At 36.8% G+C, this 27018-nt stretch overlaps 1 protein-coding gene across 1 annotated transcript in view; it reads left to right on the top strand.

Annotated features, from left to right (window-relative positions):
- The window catches only part of CCDC146 (coiled-coil domain containing 146), a 430933-nt gene that overhangs the window by 312928 nt on the left and 90987 nt on the right, over positions 1-27018 (top strand). The window contains exons 10-11 of the mRNA XM_053716534.1: positions 9509-9604; positions 20509-20679. Coding sequence (XP_053572509.1) covers positions 9509-9604; positions 20509-20679 — 267 coding nt within the window. The remainder of the gene's footprint in view (positions 1-9508; positions 9605-20508; positions 20680-27018) is intronic.

Here is a 27018-nt window from a genome sequence, read left to right as displayed (position 1 = left end):
TTTTTTTAATTCTTTATAACAGAAGGTGATACCATACACAAAATAATCATCACAGACATATAATGGACACACTATTACATGTGGTGAGGTACACATTACCCTCAACTATCTAACATGGAAAATCAATGCCAACTGTATTTTTAAAGCCATATACAAACATAACAAACATTAAAAAAATAAACTTGAGATATTCAGTCTCAACCATTGTATGTCAAAACTTTCCCATTACCTCATAAATTAAATATTATCTAAACAGCCCCATTAATACACCGGACTGTTAGAGGTTAGTTTAATAACTCTAGAGAAATATCTCAAATCTAATAATTTAAACAATAATTGCCCCTAATACTTATTTCTGTTGCCTCCCATAGGTACTTTCTATATGATATACAGTATATGCTTCTCCCCTGAGCCGGTCTAAGTAGGTTCTCTTCTCTCCACCCCTCGAAGTTCAACAACCAGTCACCTATATTCTACTAAAATACCATCAGATATATACAGAAATATGTATTTATGAATAAATAGAACATATTGTGCTATGTGTAGAACATTGGAATGTGAAATATTCATATTTTCCTGTGGAGTTAGCGCTCTTGAGAATATGCAATTGCGTGCTAGTAGGGTGTTAGCTTCCCCCCACACACTTTTTTTGCTCCATTGACTTGTATGGGGGAACATGTTTGACTTTTCGCATGTGTTGGGTTAGTGCTTGTGCAAAAACAGTTTACTTTCAACTTGTAATACGAGCGCTATCCGACTCATGCAAAACGTTTACCGCTCCACTTGTAATCTGGTCCTAAGCAGCTCTGATTTACAGAGCACTTACTCTGATGAGCTGAAATCATTTTGAGGCAAAAGATCTTTCCTTTTTACATAGAGATGCTCAGGTGATATTTTCTAGTCAGGTTTTTACAGCTATATTACATAACTTTAAAGTGATTTAGCATATGGGTATTATGCCCCTCTAAGCAGTGCAGTACAGAACATGTGATAAATATAGCTAAATGTGATAAATATAGCTATCTAAATGTTAATTTGTATATTTATGTATGGCAGTAGTCAGTAATGCTTGCAAGAACAGGTACTATGCAAGTCAAAAAATTTCAGGTGTACATGATCAAAAAAAATAATCTTTATTTCTTTCTAATGACACGGTGAGTCCACGGATCATCATCAATTACTGTTGGAGAATATCACTCCTGGCCAGCAGCAAAGAGCACTACAGTAAAACTGTTAAAGGGACAGTAAACCTTAAAAATAATGTTATATAATTCTGCACATAGTGCAGAATTATATAACATTATTTAGGTGCTATAGCCATAAAAGCATTTTTTACCCATTTAATTTGCTAAAATACGGCGCTTTTACAGACCCGCTCTCTGCTCTCTGCTGAGCGGGTCTGTTATTTTTAGTCAGCGCATCGGGCCAGCTGTATAGTCACAGCCTGGCCCGATCGCGCCATAGCACTAAGTGCAGCTCGCTCCTGTCACAGGAGCGAGCTGCACTTAGTCTTATGGCGCGGTCGGGCCGGGCTGTGACTATACAGCTGGCCCGATGCGCTGACTAAAAATAACAGACCCGCTCAGCGGAGAGCAGAGAGCGGGTCTGTAAAAGCGCCGTATTTTAGCAAATTAAACGGGTAAAAAATGCTTTTATGGCTATAGCACCTAAATAATGTTATATAATTCTGCACTATGTGCAGAATTATATAACATTATTTTTAAGGTTTACTGTCCCTTTAAATATCACTCCCCTACCCAAAATCCAAATCATTCTCTTTGCCTGTAGTGCAAGGAGGAGGTGAAGTTTAGATGTCCGATGAGACGTTTTCTTCAATCAAGATTTTATTATTTTTTTAGCAGAGTAAGCTTACTCTGTTCCTTTCTGGGGTCTAGCCTAGTCCACATCAGTCTCTTCAGTAGGGCAGTGGTAGCTTTTGAGCAGGTGAGAACTTGTGAGGTACAATCCTAACTGTGTTTTCTCAAGAATCTGCTGCCCTAACTAGAAAACCTGAGTAGGTTTACTCAGTTTTTCTCTCTTCACAGGTCCATGTGAGGTGCTGCACCCTCTCAAACCAGGTGAGCTGTCCTGCTGCCGGACAGCACTTTCAGGTAAGTGCCATTTTAATTTTCTTTTGCAAGGAGATTGCTGGCACTTGTTACAGCTAAAAGCTGTCTTATTTAATATGGGACTTTATTAAACCTTCATGTTTGGGGTTTCTTTTAGGCAGTTTGGGCATTGAGACTGTGAGGTGGTTTATGGTGGCTCAGTGTGTTATAGTAGTTTTTATACTTTACCTTTTGGTCATAGAGATTACTGTTGTAAGACGTTTTTTCGGCAGTTAGGGCTCTGTAACCACTCTGTATTTGAAAAGGGGATTGTTTCTTCTGTGAGGGAAGTCACTCTGTGAGCTGCAGGACAGCTAGGCACCTCAGTAAAGCTACTGAGGTGTATAGGTAGCCTAAGGTCTATTTGGTTTGTTGCACTAACACACATTTTTATTTAAAGACACAGTACCCATTTGTTTTTTATTTTCAAATAAAGAATGTTTACACTTTATCCTTATTTATTACATAAGATGGATCAAGAGGCTTTTCAAACCATTATCCCAGGCGAAGTTGCTGCTTGTCAGTTTGATGCTCAGGTGGAACCCCCAGTTCCTTTTTGTTCCTGCATTAAGAGAACTTTAAGTTATAGAGATAAAATATTTGACCATGAGCCACCATTATCCCAGTCAAATGCTGTTCAGGTGTCTCAGACAGTGTAATTCCTTCTTCTGATGCTGAAGTAGTATCCTTCAGATTTAAGCTAGAACACCTTTGCTTATTACTTAAGGAGGTTTTGGCTACTTTTGACAACTCTGACACAACTATCATAGTTAATCCTAAAAAGTCTAGTAAATTGAACAAATACTTTGATGTTCCCTACGCGGTGGAGGTTTTTCCGGTTCCTGACTGTGCTGCGGAGACTATTGCTTGAGAATGGGAAAGACCTAGTATTGCTTTTTCTCCATCTCCTATTTTTAAGAAGATGTTTCCTATAGCGGATTCTATTAAGGAGTCATGGCAGACGGTTCCTAAGGTAGAAAGAGCGATCTCCACTTTAGCCAAGAGGACTACTATTCCCATAGAGGATAGTTGTTTTTTTAAAGATCCAATGGATAAAAAATTGGAGGCTTTACTAAAAAAGATGTATGTCCACCAGGGTTTACAATGGCAACCTGCGGTGTGTATCGCCACTGTTACCAGCGCTGCGGCTTACTGGTTTGATGCGTTGTCTGAATATCTTCAGACGGAGGTGGCCCGAATTATTCAGTGGGCGGAGACCCACAACTGCTGTCTTTCTGCTATCCACATCCCAGGAGTGGACAATTGGGAAGTGGATTTTCTGAGCAGAAAATTCGGAAGTGTTTTCCAGCTTGACCCTCAAATGGGGACAGCCGGAGTTTGATCTCATGGCTTCTCATCAGAATACCAAACTTCCGAGATACGGCTTGAGGTCAAGAGATCCACAGGCATTTCTGATTGTTGCTCTGGCAGTTCCTTGGAACTTCAGTCTAGCATACCTGTTTCCTCCGTTCGCTCTCCTTCCAAGAGTCATTGCTCGAATCAAGCAGGAGAGGGCGCCTGTAATTCTCATAATACCGGCGTGGCCTCGCAGGACTTGGTATGCAGACCTAGTGGAACTGTCATCCTTTCCACCTTGGAGACTGTCTCTGAGGAAGGACCTTCTACTTCAGGGTCCCTTCCTTCATCCAAATCTTGTTTCTCTGAAGCTGACTGCTTGTGACTCGCCTGTGACTCGCAGGATTTACCATAAGATCTGGCGTAAACACTTGTATTGGTGTGAATCCAAAGGATACTCTTGGAGTAGAGTAACGATTCCTAGGCTTTTGTCCTTCCTCCAGGATGGTCTGGAGAAGGGTTTGTCGGCAAGTACTCTAAAGGGTCAGATTTCGTCATTGTCTATTTTGTTACATAAGCTCTTGGTGGATGTGCCAGACGTGCAATAGTTTTGTCAGGCCTTGGTTAGAATTCGGCCTGTGTTAAAACCTGTTACTCCTCCATGGAGTCTTAACCTTGTTCTTAAAGTTTTACAACAAGCTCCGTTTGAGCCTATGCATTCTTTAGATATTAAGATGTTATCTTGGAAAGTTTTGTTTCTTGTTGCTTGATTTCCTCTGCTCGGAGAGTTTCTGAACTATCTGCTTTACAGTGTGATTCCCCTTATCTTATATTTCACTCTGATAAGATGGCTCTGTGTACTAAGTTTGGTTTCCTGCCCAAGGTTGTTTCGGTCAAGAATATTAATCTCACAAAGAACGCTTGTTACATAATCTGGATGTTGTGTGAGTGCTAAAATTTTATTTGCATTCAACTAAGGACTTTCGTCAGTCTTCTGCATTGTTTGCTTTCTGGGAAAAGCAAGTGTCAGAAAGCTATGGATACTTCACTTTCCCTTTTGCTGAAGAGTGTTATTCACTTGGAATATGAGACTGCTGGACAGCAACCTCCTGAGAAAATCACAGCTCATTCCACAAGGGCTGTTTCTTCTTCCTGGGCCTTCAAAAATTAAGCTTCTGTGGAACAGATTTGCAAGGCTGCAACTTGGTCATCTTTGCACACTTTTTCCAAATTCTATATATTCAATACTTTTGCCTCGGCTGAGGCTTCTTTTGGGAGAAAGGTTCTTCGAACAGTGGTGCCTTCTGTTTAGGATCCTGTCTTGCCCCTCCCTTATCATCTGTGTCCTTTGGCTTGGGTATTGGTTCCCAACAGTAATTGATGATGATCTGTGAATCCGTCATTAGAAAGAAAACAAAATTTATGCTTACCTGATAAATGTATTTATTTTTTGACACAGTGAGTCCACGGCCTGTCCTGTATTCATTTCTTTTTATATAAACCTCAGGCACCTTGTGTTGCTTCCTTTCTCTCCTTTCCCTTTGGTCGAATGACTGGGGGATTGTGGGTAGGGGAGTGATATTTAACAGCTTTGCTGTGGTGCTCTTTGCCTCCTCTTGCTGGCCAGCAGTGATATTCCCCAACAATAATTGATGATGATCCGTGGATTCACCATGTCAAGAAATAAATAAATTTATCAGGTAAGTATAAATTTTGTTTTTTGCCACTTTCAAATATATTATCTCAAAAAAACTATGACACTGATTTACTTTCTTCTAATAGCTACAACTAATATTTATTTATAAATCAGGTGAAACAACAGCATTCTTAAACTGCATGTATATTTTGAAAACTACAATATAGCTTTACTTTCCCTGCTTAAATACTTAGTGCTAGTTTAAAGGGACATTAAACACCTTGAGAATCTAATATAAAATGTTTAATTATGTACAATAACAACAAACAACAACAAACTGCAAATTGTGTGTTTTTCCAATTCTAATATTGCAAAGTGCACACGGCAGGCTTCAAAAGCCGAGAATATAAATTACACAGAGGGCACCACAATGGTGCAATTATAAATGCCAACCATCCTTTATTTACAGGGATCTCCCTTTTTCTTTTGGTTTTAAATGCTTTATTGAAATTTATAAAAGAAAAACATTACAAACAGTGAACATTGATTTTCAAGTTTGAACAAACCTCGACTTTTATATGAATATAGAGGCTACAACGTTCTTTTTTTTTTTTTTTTTTCCTTATCCTCTTTTCCAACTATTTAATAGCTGGCATAAGCAGGTTTCGGACGAAGGATCTGTTTGCTAATGAGCATTATAGTGCAATTCAAACATAAACAGCATAAGGTAAAATAAGGAAGGTGTGTCTTTTGCAGGGAAGATTATTGATGTTATCATTTGTGTAGGTATATAGGTTAGTAGTGAACTTAAAATGATGGGTTTAGCACATTGTCAGGTTTTTTAGTATGGTTTGGTATATTATATTGTTAATGAGAGGTTTTTTAGGAAGTTGGATATTGTTGTTTAAGTTAGGATTTGGTGTATAGTGTCTAAAGGGGTATGAGATGGGTGTGGTCAGTCTATGTGGTGTGTTTCATTTGGTTTATGTTTTCTTCCCAAATAAAGCAAATAGAGTGGTAGTCGTCAGTACGTTTATTTTGTGTATAATGATATTTTTCTAGTTGGAGGTATTGGGTAGTTGCTTCTCTCCAGGTGGACAGAGGTGGGAGATTGTGAGCTTTCCAGTACTTTGAAATCAGTCTTTTCGCTGAATTTACCATCATGGTTATCAGTGCCAGTTTTTGCTTACATTTAGTATAAGAAAATTTATTAAAAAAGAACGAACCACATGTCTAGCTCAAGAAAGATAGATAAGGCCTTCTCGATTTCTGTTTTGATGGACTTCCAGAAAGCTTGGGCGATTGGCCATGTCCACTATATGTGCGTAGGGGTACCTTTTGATGTGCAGCCTCTCCAACACTCTGGCGAGATTGAGGGGAGGATGGCGTGTATACGGGATGGTGTAAAGTACCATCTGTATAAAAATGTTGTGTTCATCTCCATCGTGTATATGGAGGATGAAGATTTGGTCATAGAGGTGACGATTTTTAACCAGTCTTTATGGTTAGTTTCTTACTAAATTTCTCTCTCCTATTTCTGTACATATGAAGGAAGCGACGTAGCATAGGATTGTAGGAGGGAATGGCATGTGAGGGGAAAGAAGGCTTTTGTTCTGAATGTTGTGGGAACAGAAATGTTCAAAACTAGTCAGATTGCATGAAAGCTGGGTTCTGTTGGGGTGTTTTTTTAAGAAAGTCTGAAAGTTGGCCATATCGGAACCAATTGTCATATTTATTGCCTAAAAGAGTAATGATCTCTGATTGGGGCTTGGGTTTCTCATTCAGTAGGAGTGTATGGCAAGGAATTGAATTGTTCACATGGGGAGTCAGGGTTGCTTGACAGTGTTGTTGAAGAGGAATATCTGTGTTCTCGATGAAATGGGTCAGTGGGGAGGGTATTGTGGTGATGTAGTAGAAATGTTTAATGTATGAATCCCACAGTCTAAAGGTTTTGGCTATGATTGTTGGAAGTTGTTTTAGTAGGTTTCTTTTGGTCGAGAATAACCAACATTTACTACCAAGATGGTAGGTGTCGATTAGTTAGTGTTCTAGGAGGACCCATTCTTTATAGGCTGAGTGTTTGCACATATTTGAGTCAAGTATTGTATATTGTATCATTTATCACAACATGTGAAATCTTCAGCTCAAACAATTAATCTTGTACTCTTTTACACTTATTTAGTTAGTCCGGCAGTTTAATGTCTTTACTCACACTGTGGCTTAAATAAGAATTAGAATTCATGGATTTGCAGAAAGTTATATATTAAGCCAGACTGTGTGATTGAAGATGATTTGCATGAAGAATTTTGTTTTACTGTTTCAAATTCTAACATAGTGTTTTTTCAGTAACTACTGTATAATTTGTCGCTTTACTATGTGAAATTTGTTGATTCCTTATTTTCCCCTTTTTTCTTAAAAAAAAGTTGGCAACCCTAGGTTCTATATCGCCACAGAGCTACTATAATTGTAAGACACAATGAACTATACAGTCACAATGGTGCTTTATGCTTTGGGAACCCCCCAGCTAGATCAAACACCTCAGTCCCTAAAAGATGATGACAAGAACATTTAGCAGTAGTATCCTATAGGGTAATTATTGAGAAACTAATGTGATTGATCATATATTTTTATATAAGATTAAGCACATCACTGAGAAACGCATATAGAGACTCCATTGCAAGGATGAATATTATACATTTTATTACAGAGTTGCTGCTTACGCTTTGACGTTAAAAAAAGTGGGTACCTTGAGAAGCCGGCTTTTGCCAAAGTGACAGCAAGCTGGACCACTGCTAACTGTTCAGCCTACTGTTTTAAACATGAGTCTGTGTTGATACTTCCCTAAGTATATTCACCATTGCTTACTTTTCAGCTCTGTTTATGGTTCACACAATGTGGCGCCTTTTGTCATCTCTTTTTATGGACTTTGTTGTGGAATCTGCTTGTTTGAAGAAAGAAAAGAGCTGCTTTGTTGATATGTGAACTTTGTGTACTGGTTCATATATTCAGATTGGATTTCCATCTACAATGAACATTTGGTGAAATCTATAGTGCCTCTTATTTACTCTCCATATTGGAGAACTGACTAAATATAGGTCAATACCAGGCTGCTTTGTTTCACTAGTGAACAACTCACACATCCAAACTTCACAATGGAAACTGGCTATATAACTTAATTTATTTTGTTTTATTCATAAGCCTAACCCTGTCACATATCTGTCCTTATTTGGCTTCAGCAGAAAGGATAAAATAACTGCAAAACAAAGGATCACAGGCCACAAAGGCTGTACAAAATGTTCCCTACTTATTCTGCCTTATGTTGGAAAGGATGTGAAGAGATTGTTTTAGGTATACATATCTAGTGGAGTGGCCCTAAAATTATACCTCTGTGTTTGATATTTGTAGATTCTTAGGTATAAACATTAATACATCTGGGTCTCTTTCACACTATGGTTGGTAGGCTACCCACATCTCATGCGATCCTAGCAATACATATTCTTGTTAATACCAAATTTCCATCGCTAGAGACTGGAAGAGAGTGAACCCCCTCATCAGTAGAGAAAGTGCTTAGGCTTATTGATCTCAATGCCAAAATGGAGAAAGTCACATAAAAGGCTGGAAACCTTTTTTTCCTTTTTTCCCTTCTTCTTCTTGCCCGTTGAAGACATTCTTTGCCAATTTCTTTAGGTCATAAGAATGAATTACTGTACTGTAGTGTCCATTTTTGAGCCCGGTGTTAATGTACAAGTTTTTATAAAATTTAACACATATTCTGGATGCATATTATGGTTATATTTTTTGTTACCTGTAAACTTATACTCTCTTATTATTGTAAATTAGTGTAAATGAAGGTTATGTTTTAAGTCTCAGATACTACGAATGTAATGACCTCATGGTAAGCTAGTTATCTTTGTTAAATAATAGCCTTTGTTCAGATACAGGAGGAGATAATTCCAAGGTTTGTGCCTAGTGTTTCTTGAGGTGAGATTTATGTTAGTTTGTAACTATTGTATGATTGAAATGGATCTATTGTGTTATTGTGCTGATTTGTAAATTTACCTTACAGTCTATATTTTGTGTACAAACCTGAATAAAGAACATAAATAAATAAAAAAAAAAGAACTGCAAAAGAAAGTATTATGTTTTGATAACATAATGGCAGTGGCTATGTTTGTCTTCTTCAGACCCAATAACAGATAGGCCCCTCTAAATAAGTGATGAGGTAGTTTGGCTATTGAAAAACATTTGCAGCAAACAAGACATTAATTATTAAAAAAAAATCACATTTCCCAGTATGTTAATTTATTGCAGGAACATCTTGGAATTACAAGGTTCTTACTGTAACTTTTTAACTCTGTTTGTAAAATGTGTAACGTAGCACTTCACTGGACAATGCAATGCAAGAATGTAAAAACTCTGAACTGATTTTTTTTTTTTTTAAATAAGTATTCTAAACTATTTTCTGCAGGTAGATGCTTTCCCCAAAGATGATGGTACTCTTCAGGAAAAGAGAAAGGAACTGCAGAAAGAAGTTGAAGCAATAAAAAGACATGTTGCACAGGAGGTAAGTGCCTCCCATTAGTTTGTTCTACATATTTGTACAATTGACACAGTCCTTAGGGGCATATTTATCAAGCTCTGTAAAGACCGCTGCTCCATAAAACTTGTCCGCCTGCTCTGATGCGGCGGAAAGAAATCAATCCGATCGAATACGATCGGGTTAATTGACACCCCCTGCTAGTGGCTGATTGGCCGCAAATCTGCTAGTGCAATGATAAATGCCGACAGCGTATGCTGTCAGCATTTATAGATGTGCAGTTGACATGATACGCTACTTCGGACAAGGTAAACATTTATTTAACTTCCAAACACTTAATGGGACATGAAACCCCATTTTTTTTCTTTCACAATTCAAATAGAGCATGCAATCTTAAACAACTTTCCACATTACTTCCATTATCTGATTTGCTTCGTTCTTTTGGTATCCTTTGTTGAAATGTATACCTATGTAGGCTCAAAAGCTAGCTGCTGATTGGTGGATGCACACATATACCTCTAGTCATTGGCTCATCAGATGTGTTCAGCTAACTCCCAGTAGTGCATTGCTGCTCCTTCAAAGGATACCAAGAGAATGAAGCAAATTTGATAATAGAAAAAAAATGTGAAAGTTGCTTAACCCTTTGAGTGCTAATGACGGCTCAGAGCCGTCACTAGCACTCTCCCACCTTGAGGGAGATCTGGGGGCTCCTTACTGCTCCTACCCCGGCGATTGTGCCTGTAGAGTGACAGGCATCGCTGGGGCTTCACGTGATGCGCGGTGACGTCATGCGCAATTACGTGATGATGTCACCGTGCAACTTTATTTATACTTAACAATGTTAAGTATATGAGGAGGGGGCATGCTGCTTAGAAGCCTGTATCTCAGGCATCTAAGCAGCTACAGACCCCCAAGACCCATTGTTGGAAAGGTAATCGCTTAACCTTTCCAACAGTGTTAGTCTTGGGGGTCTGTAAAAAACAAAAAAAAAAAGTTAATTTTTTTTTTTCAAAAATACAAAAAATAAAATAAAATATTAGCACCCAGGTGGGAAATGGCTTAGCAGCCAAATGGTTAAAGTTGTATGTTCTTTCTGAATTGCTAAAAATTGGGGTTTCATGTGCCTTTAAATGCAACCATAAACTGGCATTATAATGATTATGTTTAGTTTGTTTATGTCTCATAATTTAAACGCATGGTTTATGCATTGTTTTTAAAAAAGTTGTTACAAAAACAAAGATTATTGTGTTTAAAAACACACAAAAAGTTTAAAAAGAAGCCATGTTTACAGCCAATGAATTTCTTTCAACAAAAGGTATTTTAAGAGGTTACAGGTGTTGAGTTTAAAATGTCCAGAAATCCTGCAAAAAGCTTAATGAAAGGTGTTTTCTGATGTATGGGAACTGCAAGCTTATAGACAAGGGTAAAGCTATTAATTATGTTTTTCCTAAAGATTTGTATAATTAAGTAATAATAATCATATATGCAATTGTTGCTGTTCACAAAAAACCTGTATGATTGTTGTGCAAACATTGAAGTGGAAGAAACCTTGCAATCTGTTTTTCTAGTAAGAGTCACTGCAAACAATGTTGGTACAGTCCAAACATTTAAACATAAAAATCCTACTCACTGGGTGATTTATGTTGGTTTATCCGGAGGCTCAATCTCAGCTTTATTCAGCTTCCATGGGTGTGTTCAAGTGACTCCACAGCACAATACCGTTTTCAGGCAGTTTGCATGAAATGCGTAACTCTAAGCCACACAGAAATTTCTTCATTGTAGGTGCTATGCCTTGGTATTTAGTATTAGTATTGCAAGTTATAGTAGGGATTATATTGTCACAAATTACTTTTAGAACCTTTTGATAAATAGGGTAGTGCAGAGTGATCCTATGCTTCTTGTACTGCAGATGTGTACCAACTGTTGTAGATGGGGTAAATTTTGGAGACTGGGGAGGTCATGGTTAGGGTTAATTTGTGGTATGCGTAGGGGTTCTTTTTAGGTTTAGGTTTAACATATTGTAGGGGGGCACAGCTAGGGTGAACCTGCAATGCACGGTGACAGATTAACTTTTTTAGAAGCTATTGCACCAATGAGGATGTAATATAGATACCAGTGTTATAGCATCTTGTGTCAGAAACTCTCTGATAACTGGTTGTAATTAGTAGTTGCCAAGGGTTGCTACTACTTAATGAGCTGCAAGTAAAACACCATCACTTATTAGTAGTACCCTGAGGATAATCTGCTCACGTGGACCCACTAAAAAATGACAAAACACACAACTTAAGAACGCTGATTGACTGGAATGTGGCCCCAGGTTTGAAATAATCTAAGAACCATGTGAAATTGTGTGTATGTGTCCATAAACAATTAATTAACGTTGGAACATGCAGTCTGTTTAAATGCTTTAATTATGTGTAAGGTAGCAAAAATAGGTTACCATTTATTATAATTGCCTAAACTTAGAAGGGCAAAAAATTAAAATGCAATAGCAGTTTATTTATTTATTTTGACTATCACCCTATGATTAATTACTTTTCCAGTTTTTAATTTAATTTTTTATAACAATGTATCATTGATAATAAAATAAAAGGTTACAGTATATCTATAAAAATGTAGTCAGATTAACATTAAAAATTACAGTATAGCTAAAAAAATTCAGTCAGATTAACAATCTTGCAAATCTTCATTCTTCACCTACCTCCAGTGAAGACAAGACTGATTACTATAGAGGTTTGAGGGTTTATATAGATTTTTGAGATTTGGGAATCTTTGCCTCCTCTTAATCGCAGGAGAGGTAATTCCCAGGAGTAATGGATCGTGGACTCTTATCACCTATATAAAAAAAATAATCAAAAGATAACAGTATATCTATATACTGTAAATATAGTCAGATTAACATAAAATGTTACATTATATCTATAATCATGTAGTCAGATTTAAAAAAGGTTACATTATATCTATAAAAATGTAGTCAGATTTAAAAAGGTTACAGTATATCTATAAATATGTAGTCAGATAAAAAAGGTTACAGTATATCTATAAATATGTAGTCAGATAAAAAAAGGTTACAGTATATCTATAAAAATGTAGTCAGATTAAAAAAAAAAGGTTACAGCTATCAGATTGAAAGAAAAAAAAATTCCATTAAGTTGTAGTCAGATCAACATAAAGGGTTATGGTATATCTATAAAAATGTAGTCAGATTAACATAAAGGGTTACGGTATATCTATAAAAAATGTAGTCAGATTAACATAAAGGGTTACGGTATATCTATAAAAAATGAAGTCAGATTAACATAAAGGGTTACAGTAGATCTATAAAAATGTAGTCAGATTAGCATAAAGGGTTACGGTATATCTATAAAAATGTAGTCAGATTAACATAAAGGGTTACGGTATAGCTATAAAAATGTAGTCAGATTAACAAAGGGTTACGGTATATCTATAAAAATGTAGTCAGATTAACATAAAGGGTTACGGTATATCTATAAAAAATGAAGTCAGATTAACATAAAGGGTTACGGTATATCTATGAAAAATGTAGTCATATTTAACATAAAGGGTTATGGTAGATCTATAAAAATGTTGTCATTTTAACATAAAGGGTTAAAGTAGATCTATAAAAATGTAGTCAGATTAGCATAAAGGGTTACGGTATATCTATAAAAATGTAGTCAGATTAACATAAAGGGTTACGGTAATATCTATAAAAATGTAGTCAGATTAACATAAAGGGTTACGGTATAGCTATAAAAATGTATTCAGATTAACAAAGGGTTACGGTATATCTATAAAAATGTAGTCAGATTAACATAAAGGGTTACAGTAGATCTATAAAAATGTAGTCAGATTAACAAAGGGTTACGGTATAGTTATAAAAATGTAGTCAAATTAACATAAAAGGTTACAGTAGATCTATAAAAATGTAGTCAGATTAGCATAAAGGGTTACGGTATATCTATAAAAATGTAGTCAGATTAACATAAAGGGTTACGGTATATCTATAAAAATGTAGTCAGATTAACAAAGGGTTACGGTATATCTATAAAAATGTAGTCAGATTAACATAAAGGGTTACGGTATAGTTATAAAAATGTAGTCAGATTAACATAAAGGGTTACAGTATAGCTATAAAAATGTAGTCAGATTAACAAAGGGTTACGGTATATCCTATAAAAATTTAGTCAGATTAACATAAAGGGTTACGGTATATCTATAAAAAATGTAGTCAGATTTAACATAAAGGGTTATGGTATAGCTATAAAAATGTCGTCAGTTTAACATAAAGGGTCACAGTAGATCTATAAAAATGTAGTCAGATTAGCATAAAGGTTACGGTATATCTATAAAAATGTAGTCAGATTAACATAAAGGGTTACGGTATATCTATAAAAATGTAGTCAGATTAACATAAAGGGTTACGGTATAGCTATAAAAATGTAGTCAGATTAACAAGGGTTTCGGTATTTCTATAAAAATGTAGTCAGATTAACATAAAGGGTTACGGTATATCTATAAAAAATGAAGTCAGATTAACATAAAGGGTTACGGTATATCTATAAAAAATGTAGTCAGATTTAACATAAAGGGTTATGGTATAGCTATAAAAATGTCGTCAGTTTAACATAAAGGGTTACAGTAGATCTATAAAAATGTAGTCAGATTAGCATAAAGGGTTACAGTATATCTATAAAAATGTATTCAGATTAACATAAAGGGTTACGGTAATATCTATAAAAATGTAGTCAGATTAACAAAGGGTTACGGTATATCTATAAAAATGTAGTCAGATTAACATAAAGGGTTACGGTATATCTATAAAAATGTAGTCAGATTAACAAAGGGTTACGGTATATCTATAAAAATGTAGTCAGATTAACATAAAGGGTTACGGTATAGTTATAAAAATGTAGTCAGATTAACATAAAGGGTTACAGTATAGCTATAAAAATGTAGTCAGATTAACAAAGGGTTACGGTATATCCTATAAAAATTTAGTCAGATTAACATAAAGGGTTACGGTATATCTATAAAAAATGTAGTCAGATTTAACATAAAGGGTTATGGTATAGCTATAAAAATGTCGTCAGTTTAACATAAAGGGTTACAGTAGATCTATAAAATTGTAGTCAGATTAGCATAAAGGGTTACAGTATATCTATAAAAATGTATTCAGATAAACATAAAGGGTTACGGTAATATCTATAAAAATGAAGTCAGATTAACAAAGGGTTACGGTATATCTATAAAAATGTAGTCAGATTAACATAAAGGGTTACGTATATCTATAAAAATGTAGTCAGATTAACAAAGGGTTACGGTATATCTATAAAAATGTAGTCAGATTAACATAAAGGGTTACAGTATAGCTATAAAAATGTAGTCAGATTAACAAAGGGTTACGGTATATCCTATAAAAATTTAGTCAGATTAACATAAAGGGTTACGGTATATCTATAAAAAATGTAGTCAGATTTAACATAAAGGGTTATGGTATAGCTATAAAAATGTCGTCAGTTTAACATAAAGGGTTACAGTAGATCTATAAAAATGTAGTCAGATTAGCATAAAGGGTTACGGTATATCTATAAAAATGTAGTCAGATTAACATAAAGGGTTACGGTATATCTATAAAAATGTAGTCAGATTAACATAAAGGGTTACGGTATAGCTATAAAAATGTAGTCAGATTAACAAAGGGTTACGGTATATTTATAAAAATGTAGTCAGATTAACATAAAGGGTTACGGTATATCTATAAAAAATGAAGTCAGATTAACATAAAGGGTTACGGTATATCTATAAAAAATGTAGTCAGATTTAACATAAAGGGTTATGGTATAGCTATAAAAATGTCGTCAGTTTAACATAAAGGGTTACAGTAGATCTATAAAAATGTAGTCAGATTAGCATAAAGGGTTACAGTATATCTATAAAAATGTATTCAGATTAACATAAAGGGTTACGGTAATATCTATAAAAATGTAGTCAGATTAACATAAAGGGTTACGGTATAGCTATAAAAATGTATTCAGATTAACAAAGGGTTACGGTATATCTATAAAAATGTAGTCAGATTAACAAAGGGTTACGGTATATCTATAAAAATGTAGTCAGATTAACATAAAGGGTTACGGTATAGTTATAAAAATGTAGTCAGATTAACATAAAGGGTTACAGTATAGCTATAAAAATGTAGTCAGATTAACAAAGGGTTACGGTATATCCTATAAAAATTTAGTCAGATTAACATAAAGGGTTACGGTATATCTATAAAAATGTAGTCAGATTTATAAAAACAATCTGACTAAATAAAGGAAGGTTATACAAACAATCCTCTGTCTTTATCTTTGATTATATATTCTGAAATTCTTAAAGGATATATAAACTGTTTTTGAATATTTACAGGATTTATATTATTTACATATTCCCATTTCAGAAAAAAATTCTAAATATTAAATTTGGAGTAAGAATTTACTTCATATTTCTCAATGATCAATTGTGAATGGGTTCTATTTAAAAATTCTTTAAATTCTGGAGCAGATTTCACTTTCTATTTCATTAATATAAGGTTCCTGACTACAAAATGAAGGCTGCAACATTAATTTATACCTTGGAGATATTAAATATATTTCTATTTTATATAGATGTAATCATTGACCTATTGGTTTCCAATTCCAGCGTTTGCCATATTTTATTATTTATAATGTCTTAACTGTAAATATGTTTAAAATAATTATCTATTTTCTAAATTGAAATTCAGTTTCAAATTCTCAAATGATTTATGCAGTCATTTTGAGGGACTATTATTTTAACCACCTGAGTAAGTCCTTTAGTTCTCCATCTAGGAAAAATATCTGAATAATGACCTTCTGGGTTGCCCATTATCGTCAAGTAGTTACAAACAGAAAAATGTAATTTTAATTTCTTAAGAACCTTTTGCCACGCTATAATAATATTCTCAAAGCTGATCATATTTCAGAACAGTGGATGAAGTTTATCAGTAGCTATGTGTAAGAGAGCATTAAGTTAAAACGTTTTTGAGATGGCTTCCTCAATTCTTTAAAGGGACAGTAAAGTCACAAAAAATCTTTCATGATTTAAATAGGGCATGTAATTTTAAACAACTTTCCAATTTACTTTTATTACCAATTTCGCTTTGTTCTCTTGGTATTCTTAGTTGAAAGCTAAATCTAGGAGGTTCATGTGCTAATTTCTTAGACCTTGAAGACTGCCTCTAATCGGAAAGCATTTTGACAGTTTTTCACCACTAGAGGGCGTTAGTTCATGTGTTTCATATAGATAACATTGAGCTCTGGCACGTGAAGCTCCTAAGAGCAAGCACTGATTGGCTAAAAATGCATGTCTGTCAAAAGAACTGAAATAAGGAGGCCGTTTGCAAAGGCTTAGATACAAGGTAATCACAGAGGTAAAAAGTATATTATTATAACTGTGGTGGTTATGCAAAATTGGGGAATGGGTAATAAAGGGATTATCTACCTTTTTAAACAGCAAAACTTCTGGTGTTTACTGTCCCTTTAAGTGAAAAATAATCTTGTTCTAGAATCAATCCAGCTGCTAATTTACACAAACATGACCAATTATATTAGTTTAGACATGGTAATACTAATCCTCCACTGGCTTTCTGTTGAAATAACTTTTTTGAAGCAAAGTACCCCACACAAAGGAAATTCAATTAAAGGAACACTCAATCAAAATTAAACTTTCATTATTCAGATAGAGCATGCCATTTTAAACAACTTTCCAATTTACTTCCATTAACTAAATGTGCACAGTCTTGATATATTTTAAAATTTTGAGTAACCAGCTCCTACTGAGCATGTGCAAGAATAAGTGTGTATGCATTTGTGAATGGCTGATGGCTGTCACATGGTACGTGTATGCATTTGTGGTTGGCTGATGGCTGTCACATGGTACAGGGGGAGTGGAAAAAGACATAACTTTTAAAATTGTCAGAAAAAAAATCTAGTACTCATTTGAAGTTCAGACTAAGTGCTATTGCATTGTCTTGTTATCTTGCATTTGTTGATTATGCAAATCTACTGTGTTGACTGGTCCTTTAATGGAGAATTAATCGATTTTAGATCCTTCTCCTGAATAAATAGGGGTACATTTTGTAATTTATATAAAATCTTTGGGAGAATTATAATTTTTAACAAATACATTTTCCCTGAAAGGGGTAGTGAAAGGCTTCCTCATTTCTTAAGGATAAGTTTTACCTTTAAAAAAGGTTTCTTTAAAGATTAATGAGTACCTCTGGTGATCTGCTTAAATTAATTGCTAGGTACGCTACAGGGACGTGCACTCATAGGAGGCAGGGGAGGCAGTGCCTACCCTGCCATATGTGGCCAAAGCTTAATTAAATTTTAATTAAAACAAACAAACAAAAAAAAAAAGTCCAAAAAAAATTATTTTCCTCCATGTAATGCTATGGAGAGGCAGGTACAAGAACGCTTCTCTCCACTGCAGTACATGGGTCAAAGGAAAAGCTGTGCTGCAGCGCCACCTGTGTTCTGTCAATATATTAGCAGCAGAAATTGGTACCAATAGGAGGCACCCCTCTTGATGCCTCCTAGCAAGTGAAGGATATATAGATTAATCAGAAGAAGGATGCAGTGAGCAGGGTCATGTGACACAACTGGAAGCTGAGGTAACCTAAGAACAGATGACACCAAGCAGGAGAGTAAAGTAGTATTCTACATCTCTTGTGATTCACAAATTGTGTTCAAATACAGTAAGTGAGCATAACCCAATACTGACAGGAAGTCAAAGGGTCAATTCAAATTTAAATCCATAATTTAAAACCCAGAGTTTGAAGTTAAGTGTGCAGTGTCCACATTATTTAAATTAAAGTTTTTGACATTGAATATTGCTAAGCCTCCCTTTTTCATGGTTATTTGATATAATTAGGTACAAACTCCATATATGTTATGTTTGTTCAGTCAGAGGATGCAGTATCTATTTTTCTCTGTGTCTCCATTTATTTAAAGACTGCTGTTAACTTGTAATTCACAAATCAATTGAAAGCTGTTGCATTGTGTTTTAATATGTGCTGCTTTTATACAAGTTTATATTAATAAAAGGAGATAATGAGTAATTTAAAAAATATATGTAATTATTGCAGTTAAATGTTTTTAGAAATAATGCCACTGTAAAGTAACTGGTTAAACACATAGTCAAAGGGAGACATTTAAAATTAAACTTTCATGATTGAGGTAGAGCATGCTATTTTAATAGACTTTTCTAGTTATTTATATTTTGAGAATTAGCATCAACTGTTACTGGCCCCATTTTGAAAGGAACATGAAAGTCATAATTACATTTCCATCATTCAGATAGAAATTGCACAAAAAATAAATAAAAATAAACTTTATATTTTACTTTTATTATTATGTACTTCATTCTTTTGGTATCCTTTGGTGTCCTTTGTTGAAGAGCATACCTGAGTGGGATGTGCACGTGTGTTTCTTGAACACCATATTGCAGCAGCTGTGTTGGCAGTATTGATAACTTGTCCTTTGTGTAAAACTTGTATGGTAAATTATTTCTATTTTTACAATACAGTAGTGAGTAGAGAAGAGATTGTGTATCATTCTAATTGCTTAGCAACTGGCACTGTGCCACAAAATTGTGTGAGTGTGTATGTGAGCAGAGTGTGTGTGGGTGTCAGTGAGCAGAGTATGTGTGCTTTATTCTCCAGGTAATCAATACATTTCCGATGAGCTGGTGCTTTAGTGCAGTGTTTCTCAACAATGGTCCTCAAATACCCCCAACAGGCCAGGTTTTCATTATAGCTGTATCAGTGTACAGGTGAAGTAATCAGCTGATCAGTAACTCAGTGGTTACTAACTTGCTATCACCCATCACCTGATTATGTCCCCTGTGCACTGGTTCAGCTATAATTTAAACCTGCCCTGTTGGGGGTACTTGCAGCCCTCTGTACATGTGTTTCTCCAGCGTATCATATCTAGTGCCTCACCAGCCTCTGACCTCACTGCACGTCACTGGTACGCTATATATCTTTGGGCTTCTTCAAATGTTAAGTCTGAAACTGAATTTCTGTTTTTCAAAATCACAAAATTTATGATTTCTATAGATTTATTTTAGATTCTGGAAAGTACTAAAGGATTTGATTATTTGTAAGAAGACACGAATATTTATCTTAGAGTTTTGTATACATATAAGCAAGTCATCTGCATAGGGTGAAGCTTTGAGTTCTTTACTTCCAATTTGCCTTTCTTAATCTGATTGCTAAAGCTTTGTTAAACAACAATGGCAACAGAGGACATGCTTGTAGTGTATCTCTATTTAACTGAAGAACTTTTGATACTGCACCATTGATTATTAATGCAGAACCTGGGTTATGATATTGAAATTTAATATATTTAATCAGATACCAGTAAAACCAAAATTAGATAAAGAAATAAAGAGGTAGTTCCAATTTACGAAGTCAAATGCTTGCCCCACATCAACTAATATTATCACCTGATCTCTCTCAATCTTTTGTTTCTCATTCTTAGATGTATTAAAAAAATATTCTGTTACTAATATTATTTTGTGAATGTTAGTAGCTGAATTTCTTCTTTTCATGGTATTCTACATTTCTAGTCTTCTAGTCTAATGAAAGTATACTTAAATCTCTCTGCAGCAGATGATACGCCTGTATCCGTTTGTGGTTGTGGCAATGAGAGCATGTAAACACACTTTTCACTATTCAGTTGCTGTAAATCAATGGGCATAGGGTGATTAGATAAAAAAACTGGTCTATTTTATGCTTTTATGTCCCATTAAGCTTGTCTAATAAACGTAACATTTTACTATATATCCATGTGTTATCTTATTTAAGAATTATTTTTTATCATGTGCTAGTTCACTAATAATATGTTTTGTCTTGTCTGTAACTGCAGCAAACTCTGACCGAGGTGCAAGCGCATAAACTGGAACAATGTCTCCTTGAAGAAGAATATCTTGTGAAAGAGCAGGCTGATTGCCGTGAGGAGCTCGTTAATCTAACACGTCTTTCACAAATCAAAGCTGACGAGAGAGAGCAGAAATCAAGAGACCTGATAAAATCTCATGTAAGATGTGCCAAGCATTATTTGGAATTAATATACCTTGTAAATGTTTCAGTTTTTATAACTCAGAGTATTTCATAGAATACTATATACTGTATAAAAAAATTTTTAATTTACATTTTTTATTAAGGTTTGTAAAGCGATAAGCAGAAGGAAAAATGCTTCAGTTCACAATGGCATCAGGTCAAACAAACGTACAATAAAGTAAGAATTGGATACATATCTAGATATTAAATGACAAGGTAACAGGTCTTCGGGTAGAAAGTACAGCTAGGCTTACTGTGAAACATCTATGTATATGTGACTTATAGACACAATAACTCAACTAACTACAAGAAAGTAGTTACAGACCATTGCCAGTATAGTAACAAAATATCCAGTGAAATATCAACATAATCATATCAACTATAAATGAAAAAGCCATTTTCTGCATGTAAAATAGTACATATATATTGGAAACCTCATTTCTTCTGTTAAGTGTGATCAGTCCACGGGTCATCATTACTTCTGGGATATTACTCCTCCCCAACAGGAAGTGCAAGAGGATTCACCCAGCAGAGCTGCATATAGCTCCTCCCCTCTACGTCACTCCCAGTCATTCTCTTGCACCCAACGACTAGATAGGATGTGTGAGAGGACTATGGTGATTATACTTAGTTTTATATCTTCAATCAAAAGTTTGTTATTTTAAAATAGCACCGGAGTGTGTTATTACCTCTCTGGCAGAGTTTGAAGAAGAATCTACCAGAGTTTTTGCTATGATTTTAGCCGGAGTAGTTAAGATCATATTGCTGTTTCTCGGCCATCTGAGGAGAGGTAAACTTCAGATCAGGGGACAACGGGCAGATGAATCTGCATAGAGGTATGTAGCAGCTTTTATTTTCTGACAATGGAATTGATGAGAAAATCCTGCCATACCGATATAATGTCATGTATGTATACTTTACACTTCAGTATTCTGGGGAATGGTACTTCACTAGAATTACACTGTAAGAAGTACATAAAGCTGTTTAATAACTAGAAATTATGTTTAACGTTTTTGCTGGAATGTAAAATCGTTTTCATTTGCTGAGGTACTGAGTGAATAAATGTTTTGGGCACTATTTTTCCACTTGGCAGTTGCTTAATCTTTTTTCTGACAGTTTCTGTTCTCTCTCACTGCTGTGTGTGAGGGGGAGGGGCCGTTTTTTGGCGCTTTTGCTACGCATCAGATATTTCAGTCAGCAGCTCATTGTATTTCCTGCATGATCCGGTTCATCTCTACAGAGCTCAGGGGTCTTCAAAACTTATTTTGAGGGAGGTAATTTCTCTCAGCAGAGCTGTGAGAATTATAGTTGACTGAGACAAAAAACGTTTATTCTGTAATTTGTTTCCTGCTTTCAGAATTTGTTATCTTTGCTAATGGGATTAAACCTTTGCTAAAGTTGTGTTGTTTATAAGGATTGAGGCTATAACTGTTTCAATTTATTAATTTTCAACTGTCATAGATCTTCTGTGCTTCTTAAAGGCACAGTACGTTTTTAATATTATTCTAATTGAATTGTATTCCAAGTTGCAAGTTTATTTGCTAGTGTGTTAAACATGTCTGATTCAGAGGAAGATACCTGTGTCATTTGTTGCAATGCCAAAGTGGAGCCCAATAGAAATTTATGTACTAACTGTATTGATGCTACTTTAAATAAAAGTCAATCTGTACAAATTGAACAAATTTCACCAAACAACGAGGGGAGAGTTATGCCGACTAACTCGCCTCACGTGTCAGTACCTGCATCTCCCGCTCGGGAGGTGCGTGATATTGTAGCGCCGAGTACATCTGGGCGGCCATTACAAATCACATTACAGGATATGGCTACTGTTATGACTGAAGTTTTGGCTAAATTACCAGAACTAAGAGGTAAGCGTGATCACTCTGGGGTGAGAACAGAGTGCGCTGATAATATTAGGGCCATGTCAGACACTGCGTCACAGGTGGCAGAACATGAGGACGGAGAACTTCATTCTGTGGGTGACGGTTCTGATCCAAACAGACTGGATTCAGATATCTCAAATTTTAAATTTAAACTGGAAAACCTCCGTGTATTACTAGGGGAGGTGTTAGCGGCTCTGAATGATTGTAACACAGTTGCAATACCAGAGAAAATGTGTAGGTTGGATAAATATTTTGCGGTACCGGCGAGTACTGAGGTTTTTCCTATACCTAAGAGACTTACTGAAATTGTTACTAAGGAGTGGGATAGACCCGGTGTGCCGTTCTCACCCCCTCCGATATTTAGAAAAATGTTTCCAATAGACGCCACCACACGGGACTTATGGCAAACGGTCCCTAAGGTGGAGGGAGCAGTTTCTACTTTAGCTAAGCGTACCACTATCCCGGTGGAGGATAGCTGTGCTTTTTCAGATCCAATGGATAAAAAATTAGAGGGTTACCTTAAGAAAATGTTTGTTCAACAAGGTTTTATATTGCAACCCCTTGCATGCATTGCGCCGATCACGGCTGCAGCGGCATTCTGGATTGAGTCTCTGGAAGAGAACATTAGTTCAGCTACTCTGGACGACATTACGGACAGGCTTAGAGTCCTTAAACTAGCTAATTCATTCATTTCGGAGGCCGTAGTACATCTTACTAAACTTACGGCGAAGAATTCAGGATTCGCCATTCAGGCACGCAGGGCGCTGTGGCTAAAATCCTGGTCAGCTGATGTTACTTCTAAGTCTAAATTGCTTAATATACCTTTCAAAGGGCAGACCTTATTCGGGCCCGGGTTGAAAGAGATTATCGCTGACATTACAGGAGGTAAAGGCCATGCCCTGCCTCAGGACAAAGCCAAAGCTAAGGCTAGACAGTCTAATTTTCGTTCCTTTCGTAATTTCAAAGCAGGAGCAGCATCAACTTCCTCTGCACCAAAACAGGAAGGAGCTGTTGCTCGCTACAGACAAGGCTGGAAACCTAACCAGTCCTGGAACAAGGGCAAGCAGACCAGGAAACCTGCTGCTGCCCCTAAAACAGCATGAATTGAGGGCCCCCGATCCGGGATCGGATCTAGTGGGGGGCAGACTTTCTCTCTTCGCCCAGGCTTGGGCAAGAGATGTCCAGGATCCCTGGGCGCTAGAGATAATATCTCAGGGATACCTTCTGGACTTCAAATACTCTCCTCCAAGAGAGAGATTTCATCTGTCAAGGTTGTCAACAATCCAGACAAAGAAAGAGGCGTTTCTACGCTGCGTACAAGAGCTCTTGTTAATGGGAGTAATCCATCCAGTTCCACGATCGGAACAGGGACAGGGGTTTTACTCAAATCTGTTTGTGGTTCCCAAAAAAGAGGGAACTTTCAGACCAATCCTGGACTTAAAGATCCTAAACAAATTCCTAAGAGTTCCATCGTTCAAGATGGAGACTATTCGGACAATTTTACCTATGATCCAAGAGGGTCAGTACATGACCACTGTAGATTTAAAAGATGCTTACCTTCACATACCGATTCACAAAGATCATTACCGGTACCTAAGGTTTGCCTTCCTAGACAGGCATTACCAGTTTGTGGCTCTTCCATTCGGATTGGCTACAGCTCCAAGAATCTTCACAAAGGTTCTGGGTGCTCTTCTGGCGGTACTAAGACCGCGGGGAATCTCGGTAGCTCCATACCTAGACGACATTCTGATACAAGCTTCAAGCTTTCAAACTGCCAAGTCTCATACAGAGTTAGTACTGGCATTTCTAAGGTCACATGGATGGAAGGTGAACGAAAAGAAAAGTTCACTCGTTCCACTCACAAGAGTTCCCTTCCTGGGGACTCTTATAGATTCTGTAGAAATGAAGATTTACCTGATAGAGGACAGGCTAACAAGACTTCAAAGTGCTTGCCGCACCCTTCATTCCATTCAACACCCGTCAGTGGCTCAATGCATGGAGGTAATCGGCTTAATGGTAGCGGCAATGGACATAGTACCCTTTGCACGCTTACACCTCAGACCACTGCAACTGTGCATGCTAAGTCAGTGGAATGGGGATTACTCAGACTTATCCCCTTCTCTGAATCTGGATCAAGAGACCAGAAATTCTCTTCTATGGTGGCTTTCTCGGCCACATCTGTCCAGGGGGATGCCATTCAGCAGACCAGACTGGACAATTGTAACAACAGACGCCAGCCTTCTAGGTTGGGGTGCCGTCTGGAATTCTCTGAAGGCTCAGGGACAATGGAGTCAGGAGGAGAGTCTCCTGCCAATAAACATTCTGGAATTGAGAGCAGTTCTCAATGCCCTCCTGGCTTGGCCCCAGTTGACAACTCGGGGGTTCATCAGGTTTCAGTCGGACAACATCACGACTGTAGCTTACATCAACCATCAGGGAGGGACAAGAAGCTCCCTAGCTATGATGGAAGTATCAAAGATAATTCGCTGGGCAGAGTCTCACTCTTGCCACCTGTCAGCAATCCACATCCCGGGAGTGGAGAACTGGGAGGCGGATTTCTTAAGTCGTCAGACTTTTCATCCGGGGGAGTGGGAACTCCATCCGGATGTCTTTGCCCAAATACTTCGACGTTGGGGCAAACCAGAGATAGATCTCATGGCGTCTCGACAGAACGCCAAGCTTCCTCGTTACGGGTCCAGATCCAGGGATCCAGGAGCAGTCCTGATAGATGCCCTGACAGCACCTTGGGACTTCAGGATGGCTTACGTGTTTCCACCCTTCCCGATGCTTCCTCGATTGATTGCCAGAATCAAACAAGAGAGGGCATCAGTGATTCTAATAGCACCTGTGTGGCCACGCAGGACTTGGTATGCAGACCTGGTGGACATGTCATCCTGTCCACCTTGGTCTCTACCTCTGAAACAGGACCTTCTGATACAGGGTCCCTTCAAACATCAAAATCTAACTTCTCTGAAGCTGACTGCTTGGAAATTGAACGCTTGATTTTATCAAGACGTGGGTTTTCTGAGTCAGTTATTGATACCTTAATACAGGCTAGGAAACCTGTTACCAGAAAGATTTACCATAAGATATGGTGTAAATACCTATATTGGTGTGAATCCAAAGGTTACTCTTGGAGTAAGGTTAGGATTCCTAGGATATTGTCTTTTCTACAAGAAGGTTTAGAAAAGGGTTTATCTGCTAGTTCATTAAAGGGACAGATCTCAGCTCTGTCCATTCTGTTACACAAACGTCTGTCAGAAGTTCCTGACGTCCAGGCTTTTTGTCAGGCTTTGGCCAGGATTAAGCCTGTGTTTAAAACTGTTGCTCCACCATGGAGTTTAAACCTGGTTCTTAATGTTTTACAGGGCGTTCCGTTTGAACCCCTTCATTCCATTGATATAAAGTTGTTATCTTGGAAAGTTCTATTTTTAATGGCTATTTCCTCGGCTCGAAGAGTCTCTGAATTATCAGCCTTACATTGTGATTCTCCTTATTTGATTTTTCATTCGGATAAGGTAGTTCTGCGTACTAAACCTGGGTTCTTACCTAAGGTAGTTACTAACAGGAATATCAATCAAGAGATTGTTGTTCCTTCTTTGTGCCCAAATCCTTCTTCGAAGAAGGAACGTCTACTGCACAACCTGGATGTAGTCCGTGCTCTAAAATTTTACTTACAGGCAATTCGTTTAGCTTATGAGACTGCTGGACAGCAGCCTCCTGAAAGAATTACAGCTCATTCTACTAGAGCTGTGGCTTCCACTTGGGCCTTCAAGAATGAGGCCTCTGTTGAGCAGATTTGCAAGGCTGCAACTTGGTCTTCGCTTCATACTTTTTCCAAATTTTCCAAATTTGACACTTTTGCTTCATCGGAGGCTATTTTTGGGAGAAAGGTTCTTCAGGCAGTGGTTCCTTCTGTATAAAGAGCCTGCCTATCCCTCCCGTCATCCGTGTACTTTTGCTTTGGTATTGGTATCCCAGAAGTAATGATGACCCGTGGACTGATCACACTTAACAGAAGAAAACATAATTTATGCTTACCTGATAAATTCCTTTCTTCTGTAGTGTGATCAGTCCACGGCCCGCCCTGTTTTTAAGGCAGGTAAATGTTTTTTAATTTATACTCCAGTCACCACTTCACCCTTGGCTTTTCCTTTCTCGTTGGTCCTTGGTCGAATGACTGGGAGTGACGTAGAGGGGAGGAGCTATATGCAGCTCTGCTGGGTGAATCCTCTTGCACTTCCTGTTGGGGAGGAGTAATATCCCAGAAGTAATGATGACCCGTGGACTGATCACACTACAGAAGAAAGGAATTTATCAGGTAAGCATAAATTATGTTTTTTTGTGTTTTGAGTATATTATAAAATCCACTCTTGGGATCAAAGACACTTATGGTGAATAATAGAGGAATATTAGATTCTGAAATGGCCACT

The sequence above is a fragment of the Bombina bombina genome, chromosome 6 (assembly GCF_027579735.1).
Source record: "Bombina bombina isolate aBomBom1 chromosome 6, aBomBom1.pri, whole genome shotgun sequence".
Taxonomy (NCBI): Eukaryota; Metazoa; Chordata; class Amphibia; order Anura; family Bombinatoridae; genus Bombina; species Bombina bombina.
The sequence above is the reverse complement of the archived record's forward strand: the minus strand, read 5'-3'. Positions and strand labels throughout refer to the sequence as shown.